This window comes from Adiantum capillus-veneris, chromosome 23 (genome assembly GCF_014529385.1).
Source record: "Adiantum capillus-veneris isolate H3 chromosome 23, ASM1452938v2, whole genome shotgun sequence".
NCBI lineage: Eukaryota > Viridiplantae > Streptophyta > Polypodiopsida > Polypodiales > Pteridaceae > Adiantum > Adiantum capillus-veneris.
In genome coordinates, this window is record NC_140953.1 from 120,884,707 (window position 1) to 120,892,048 (window position 7,342).

At 43.4% G+C, this 7,342-nt stretch overlaps 2 protein-coding genes across 2 annotated transcripts; both read right to left on the reverse strand.

Annotated features, from left to right (window-relative positions):
• Positions 1–424: 424 nt before the first annotated feature.
• LOC147428459 (L-ascorbate oxidase homolog) lies at positions 425–4,198 on the reverse strand. The gene is made up of 8 exons (XM_086496493.1): positions 3,740–4,198; positions 3,514–3,623; positions 3,105–3,375; positions 2,910–3,012; positions 2,078–2,423; positions 1,502–1,864; positions 1,321–1,399; positions 425–934 (listed from the first exon to the last, which is right to left on the reverse strand). The coding sequence occupies exons 1-8, from the start codon at positions 3,944–3,946 to the stop codon at positions 737–739; spliced, it is 1,677 nt and encodes a 558-aa protein (XP_086352619.1). The 5' UTR covers positions 3,947–4,198; the 3' UTR covers positions 425–736.
• Positions 3,874–5,637, reverse strand: LOC147428460 (uncharacterized). Its single transcript, XM_086496847.1, has 5 exons — positions 5,332–5,637; positions 5,070–5,244; positions 4,848–4,956; positions 4,397–4,562; positions 3,874–4,010 (listed from the first exon to the last, which is right to left on the reverse strand). Exons 1-5 carry the CDS (start codon positions 5,635–5,637, stop codon positions 3,972–3,974), a joined length of 795 nt encoding a protein of 264 aa, XP_086352973.1. The 3' UTR covers positions 3,874–3,971.
• Between the last annotated feature and the right edge of the window lie 1,705 nt (positions 5,638–7,342).

A 7,342-nucleotide genomic window follows, 5' to 3' on the forward strand; every position in this document is an offset into this window, starting at 1 on the left:
AATTTCCAACATCAACTGTTGTTTTGCAGAAGTGCTTTTCAAGGTGATTAGGTTACTATTGTGATTGTGTACAAAAGTTCAGTGTTACATACTTTTTTAACTACCATTCTATAAGTTGGCAAAAGCATTTCTTCAAATTTTTTTAGGAATGACATGTACCATTTTACTTAATGCATCCAAAACGGACACTTAGAATAGACACCAAGTGTCCTTTTTGGGACCAAATTTGTTTTCCTTTGCACTTCTATGCTCATTAAAAATTAGTTTTCATAAGGAAAGCGAGGTGTATCACAGAAAATGGAACTTATGGAAAAGAATTAATTTCATTGAAGGCACTGGAAATTCAGTAGTTGAGAGCATTCTTAGTTCAGGAATACAATAAATCCTTTTAAAAACCTTAGCTTGGTACAATTATGTGGACAAGTTGTCAAGAATGCAAAAATAGCTTCTAATTTCACATTATTATGAAGGAGGATACATGCTTGGGGAAGAATGTGGGGTGAAGCCTGAGCCTACATAGGTTACTCTCAGATTCCTCCATTGAAGATGTGATAGGATCAAAAATTCCAACAAGCCAAAGTTCCCGCTTTCTTTTCTAGAATGAAAAAGCTCAATGAGCTGCTGCAATGGAGAGCTACAATAATGTTCAATAGTCAAAATAATAGTAAAGCTCTCAGCTAAGTCACTCCATGCTCATCAATGATAGCAAAGCTAAGAGGGGCCCGTGACACAAATTTTAGTGTCCAATGGCTTGTCCACACCGTAGTGCATTTGGGGGGATGTCAGCCTCATTTCTGAAAGAACCATCTGGATTGGGCACCTTAAAATAGAGCTGCTCACCCAAGTATTGGCGTTCCCATATCTGAGACCGTATATGCCACAAGCCCACATTGTCCAGCTCTAGCATAACTGCAGTCCAAGACTGTGGATATACCTGCAAAATCCCAAAATGAGGAGCTGCTTTAGCCTTGCACAAGCCACAAAAGTGCCTTTTCTTCAGCACGTGATTGATGAAGTATTGTGTAATTTGGGCAAATTTTTAAAGATTCAGACAGACCCAATATATTAGTCTGCAAAGGACCCAGCAGATCATCCATTTAGATGGTACAACAAACCCGGCAGGTAATCCATTCCATATAGACAGAACATACGCACTATGTAATCCAACAGGACACCCATATAGTACATACCCACTATATACGTCGATCCATTTAGACTTACAGAAGCCACAAAGGTGCCTCTTTCCAGGAATGTAATTATTGAGAGTATTCACTTGGAGCCCATGTTCCACCATGACATCCATCCACAGAGAGTACATACCTGGAATGTGGACCGTGCCACAGCATTGAGAAGGTTGTACTCTCCTCTGCTAGCAGAACTCCATCTCCCACCATCAGACCTGATTACAAGATAAATGACTCCTAAGAAAAAACTAACTTAGATGCTAACAAGACATCAAGGACCCCAGCAAAGCTACGCTAATATTCAATTTGCATCTTACCCCACAACAAAGACAGCATATCCATCAATGTGCCAGCTCTGCACAATGCTCTCATCATTCTGGAATACAAGCTCAAGAAAACCTCTGTACCCAGTGTTGAGCACAAACGTCCCCAAGAAAGGAGAGCTCCCACTGGGGAACCTAGGGAAATCCAATGAAAACACCCCACCAATGTTGAAATAGTCTGCAAGTTTCAATGCTGTGTCCGGATTCTGATACGAAATGCTGTTTACTGCATAGCGTTGCTTGCCATTGATTGCTGTTGAGGTGCCTTCTAGGACAGCAGTTTCGGTAACAGTGATATTGCCATAGTGAAATGACCCTTGGGGATTTGGTCGGGCTGCATTTGCTGTCAAATTCCACCTGAAAAAAAGGGGAGGTTTGGGGTATTAGCACAAAGAGACAGTCATCACCATAGGTTCATGACATGACAACGAAACGGTAGCAAGTACCTAGCCTATAAATATGAGCATAGACGTCAGTCACAAAAACAGTCACGACAGCGTCAGGTAGAGCAAGGAATGAAGCAGGCAATGTGTTAAAGAAATGATGCTGAAGTTTAGAGTAGAAGCATACATTATAGTCCTAGCTTGATCAATAGAGAAGCCAATTTCTATCGTTGGGCCCGGTGGAAGATCACCAGACACCTTTGAACCAGAGTTGGAATAGTGAATTACTCCAATGCCATTAAGGACTGGATCTGTGAATCTAGAGGAAGCCACCATGTAGTAGTCTGCAGGGGCTTGGTTAAGTGTGACCAGAACCGAATAGCATTGACCAACATGGATATCTAGGTTCTCATAACTGTTCTGTTGAGTGTGAGATCCTTCTGCCTCTACTACTGTTAGATTGTGGCTTGCAATCCTGAAGTTGAGAGATGTAGCTATACCAACATTGCAAATCCTGATCCTGTATGTCTTGCCTGTCAATGTAACAACCAAACCATCATACTTCAATAATCTAAGTAATCAGCTAGATCCCACAACTGCAGCATCTTATCATTCAAAAATCAAACACTGCGAGAAAGACATCAAAAAAAATCAAATGCACAAGATACTTTGACACAAGATACTTTGACACACATGACAAGCCATCTACAAATCATCCGCATTGAGACATGATCTGTACAGTCTACAAATCTAGAAATACCAACCACATTAGCCCCATCTAGATATATCAAAGTATAAGCCAGGCAATATACCAGCCTCAATAAGACAGACCGATGTATGTTGACTACTTCAAACAAAAGCACGCATGTCTTGATTTCAATCCAAATGCAGCTAATAATTTAGGCTCTCACCATAGCCACTATAAAACTATCCAGAGCAAAACAAGTGAGGCAAAGAGCCTAAGAAGATGCCACAAATCAGTTCTGGAGTAAGAAGCAATGAGGACAGTGGCTTCATACCAGGATCAACAGAAATGAACTCTCCAAAAGGACCCTTTCCATTGATGACAATGCCATCGGGGGGGCCTAAGCGTCCACCTTCATCAAGCTGGGCTTGAAGATCCTACAAAATTAGAGGCAAGGAAGTTCAAATGCCAGTCCACTTTTAAATCCAAGCAACAGCTATGCAATATATTGACCTAGCTAGCCACTCACCGTGTGGTTGGCATTGAACCAGTCTCCAATAAGGACAAAGAGGTCACCATCTGGGGCAGAATATGGCAGAGGAATGATGACCCTGTTGTCTACCTTAAGGCCTCCATATCCTCCTGCTGCTTTCAGGAAGCCAGTGGAAGGGAAGTAGAAATAACTTCCAATCTGGTCCTTCACTTGAAAAAAGTATGTGAAGTTTTGTCCAGGTGGAATAGGACAATTTGTACCAGGGACACCATCTTGCCATGAGCTTCTCCTTTGCCATAACCCATTCCTGATGTCACACAAGGCATGTCAACCAGCATGAGGACATTGCAAACGAGGCACCATGGATAATGCAAAGTCATGGATAAATTACGTTCACATTATTCTTGGCAAGTAAAACCAGCATATTAAGCTTGTTTCTGCTCACCATGTGAACAATAGAGGCTCATCAAGGCTGTTGACGACATTGATTTGCAAGTTCACATTTGTCACCGTCGGAATCTCTGGCCCCGGGAAGCCACCATTGACTAGAAGAACCTGCACATATGGCAAAAACATCCACGATGTAGACTACAATAGCACATAGCAAGATGAAGAAACTGTAAGGATAGATTTTGTTCACTATGTTAAGCTGAGCAGAAGAGTTTACTTACTTGCTGAGGTGTCCCCAAAGGAGAGCGAATCCCAAAGGTTACATTCCAAGTGAGGGGCTGGATGGCATCATCTTTACTAACAGCCCAAATGAAGTCATCGTCTTCACTAGCATGGGCAAACAAGCTTAGCCTTACACTGATAGAGAATATCAGAGGCATCAAGAGAAGAGATAGAGACAGAGAGGCAAGGCGACGAGGTGTCGCCATGGTTTCCGTCAAATAGTGAGCACTATCAAAATGCAGAGCAACTGGATGATGATGAGTCTACGACCTGCATTTGAAGAGCAGAGCGCAGTCAACGGGTCAGTCTTCAACAGCTGGTAAACACAAATGCCCGCATGGAATATAATTTGGCAAGAGCGAGACACATAGAGGGGATACTGGCTCACAGACAATTTCCAAGTAATATAAATACGTAGAAAAGGAGTGTGATGTGTGCAGCAAGTTAACTAGGATGTAAAATAAGAAGATCAGGGGTCACTTTAGTGAGGCGACAAACAAAAAAAGAGCCTCTAGGGAGTTGGGGGAGCGTACAGAGAAAACACACAAAGCTCTTGAACATAAAAGTAGGCACATGTTGTCAATCAGAAGCGCATGTTACGATGACTGCCGACAACACCCAAAAAAACAACCAGAAAGAAAACGGAGAGTCCTTACCTGGAAGGAGATGAGGAGCCTGTAGCAAAGGCGAGCTGGCGCCTTGCTGGATCGCCACAAGATTTGAATTTTAATAGCTCTAGGGCTCTTTTGAACAGGAAAAGCAAAAGAGAGTTGGGCAGAGCGCCAATGCAGCTGTAGCAAATAAGCTGCCGGGTAGGAATCTCTGTATAGAAGCTTACATGCTGGGAAGACAGAGGGCGCAAAATGTGTGTGTGTTTGCGTTTTGGACAACTCAAACGTGCGCTTGCTGCCTACAGAAATGGTTGCTCTCTGTGACTATGCCCCTTCCTCTGGTCTAACAGCTAAGGAAGAGCTCAATGTGATGTGTGTGTGAGGGTGCGTCTTAGAGAGAGAGAGAGAGAGAGAGAGAGAGAGAGAGAGGCGCGGGCTCTGGCGCGTGTGAGTGGGATTAATGCGTGTGTATGTGCTAAAGCTGCCGGGTTGCAACTTGCCCTGTTCCCGCAAGCGGCGGAGCTGCCTTCCCCTGCTGTGATGAAACCGCGTAAACTTGAAGATGGCGAAGAAGTCAGGAGCTGAAGATTTGCTTATAAACAGGGCTGCAGAAAGAGGGTCAGGGGAGAGGCTCATCAGAGGACTCGAGGAGCTTTCTCATGCAGAGCCTTTATTACTATGTAATGTAATTTGCATTAGAATATATTTTGCAATTTACCAGAAGTTATTTCAGATTTTATTAGCCGATGGCCATCATTTTCTTTTTGCTGTGCTGCTGTTGGAGATTTGAATGACGCGGTACTTCTCTCTTCTGTGGGAAGGGTGAAGGGAAAGATACGCGCCTTTAACTGCCCTGCAGACGAGCGAGCAGCTGGACGCCAATAAAAATTGCACTAGGCTATTCCTCTTTTCCCTCTCAAATCAAATGATATAATAATGCTTAAAACATATTTATAACATAATGATTTCCTATTTAAAACATCTTTTCTGTTATAATATAAATTGTATTTCTGGTCAAATTTCGTGTGGCGTGGATTCTCTTTACTGCGAGTGGGTGCGGGGCAAAATTTCACATTTGGGCACTTTACAGCTAAAACATTATACAATACTATTTTATTATATTTTGTTAATTTTGCGAAATTTGCAGTCTTCAGAATCAGCGCAATGCGCATGCTACCTGGCCCACAAGCGAATCCAAAGTCCGCCAATGGCAAGGGGGCTTCCCATAGGACGTTGTGAAACCTTGGTGTAAGGGTGCTTTCAGACTGCAAACCATGCGCCGGCATTTCCCAACACCATGGCATTCACACGAAAAGCTTGCTACGTTATAAAACAACTAATATGTACATATGTGCTTGATTGCCCGTTTTGTAAAAACATACACTCAATTGCAACTCTGCAACCAGCATCTTGCACTACTTGTCCACCTATAGCAGCGCTATAGGTGAAACTTGATAGCAGCATCGTCAAGAGATGGCTAAAGGGTCCAAGGCCCCATCGGCCAAGAGACCCTCTTGTAACCTGGCAGCTAACTAGCACCTCCGTAGCACTACGCAAGTAGCGTAAAACTTAGAGGTTCTATTCTTCTTCTTTGATTGCCATGTTGTATCAAGCACTAAACCTAGATGTACCAATAGCGCCTAGGGATACCATGATGATGCCAAATACGCCAAGTTTGGCTAAAGGGGGCGTCTATTGGGGTCAGCCCAACTTGGGCGGCCAACTACAATATGAACATCTTGTAAATTATTATATAAAGGCCTAGAAAACCTAATGATAATCCTCTTTTATATTTTAGCTGCATTCATGTGTTATCCTCTCTCACTCTTCTCTTCTATGCGCACACTCCCATTCCCTCGCCATGTCTATGAGAGAAGCTATGGGCTCCCCCTACATGCTCTACACATAGTTAGAGTGCTTTGATAGTAGTGAGGAACATAATGTTTCATGCTCACACAAAGCCAATCAAGGTGCATTATCATTATGACACAAGGAGAGGACTCTCTACAAGAGAGATTAGATTGGCTTATGTGCCTACGCGGGACAATCCTGCTAATCTTTCACGAAAAGGCTTTGCCGCATGAGCTTTTTGAAGAGCTTTCACCCAACTCCCCTTTGTGGACTGATCACATAGGGTCTGCACTCCCTTATACATGAGTGCCAACTCATGTTCACTACATCACTCCCATGGTGAATTTGTCATTGTATTATGGTTGTGATGTGTGTGAACACACTTAATGTTGTTGGGACATTGTTTCCCCTCCTCAAGAGGTTTTTTTCCCTTGGCTTGTTTATATGCCCTTCACTCTAGGGCAAGCCTTATCTTTGTATAAGCACAATCAATAATACTACTTTCCAATCTTGTGTGTTCTCGAGGGGCTCTTGAGCTTCTCCTCACGAAATAACGATTCACTTCCAACCTCCCCATCTCACGTCCTTAGCCTAGGTGCTCAACATACAAGAATGTTGTGTGCTCAACTGATGCAAAATGCGAAACTTTAAGTGGGGGGTGGTTGAAGCACCACCCACCAATAAGATTGACGCATTCACTTTGCTTTTGGCATGGGTGGCTTGGGGCGCCTCCCAAGCCACCTTTAGATAGGGTGGGCACATGCCAAACAAATCAGTCTACAAATCGGTTGTGTGAGCAATCTAAACGATCGAAGCTTCTTGCACATACGCATTCCAACAACCTACCCTTGCCGATCATGATGCTATGCTACCAAGAGTCAGGGTGTAGTGCACTTCCTCTTTGTTGTTGCTCTTGTGAACAACCATCAACGTGGGCTCGACAAGGAGGTAGTCAATATATGTACACAAAATAGAGGTAGGCCTCCTCTAACGGCGTGTGCCATAGAGCTAGCATAATGCCATTGGATGAAAAAAGGATGTAAGGTTTCTAAAATTACCACCTGGACATGCAACCTCATCCCCTCGCACAAGGGAGATGTCCTTGAGCATTTCAATGCCAAGTGCGGACAGGGCCTTGAG

Excerpts from the sequence above, each read along its gene's own strand:
- LOC147428459 (XM_086496493.1), bottom strand. The coding sequence starts at position 3,946 with ATGGCGACACCTCGTCGCCTTGCCTCTCTGTCTCTATCTCTTCTCTTG. Across the intron at positions 1,400-1,501 it reads TATGCTGTCTTTGTTGTGGG|GTCTGATGGTGGGAGATGGA; the intron begins GTAAGATGCAAA and ends TCTTGTAATCAG. Across the intron at positions 935-1,320 it reads TGGCACGGTCCACATTCCAG|GTATATCCACAGTCTTGGAC; the intron begins GTATGTACTCTC and ends GGGATTTTGCAG.
- LOC147428460 (XM_086496847.1), bottom strand. The coding sequence starts at position 5,637 with ATGCCGGCGCATGGTTTGCAGTCTGAAAGCACCCTTACACCAAGGTTT. Across the intron at positions 5,245-5,331 it reads TATATTATAACAGAAAAGAT|TGCAATTTTTATTGGCGTCC; the intron begins GTTTTAAATAGG and ends GGAATAGCCTAG. Across the intron at positions 4,563-4,847 it reads CGCTTGCGGGAACAGGGCAA|AGATTCCTACCCGGCAGCTT; the intron begins GTTGCAACCCGG and ends GCTTCTATACAG.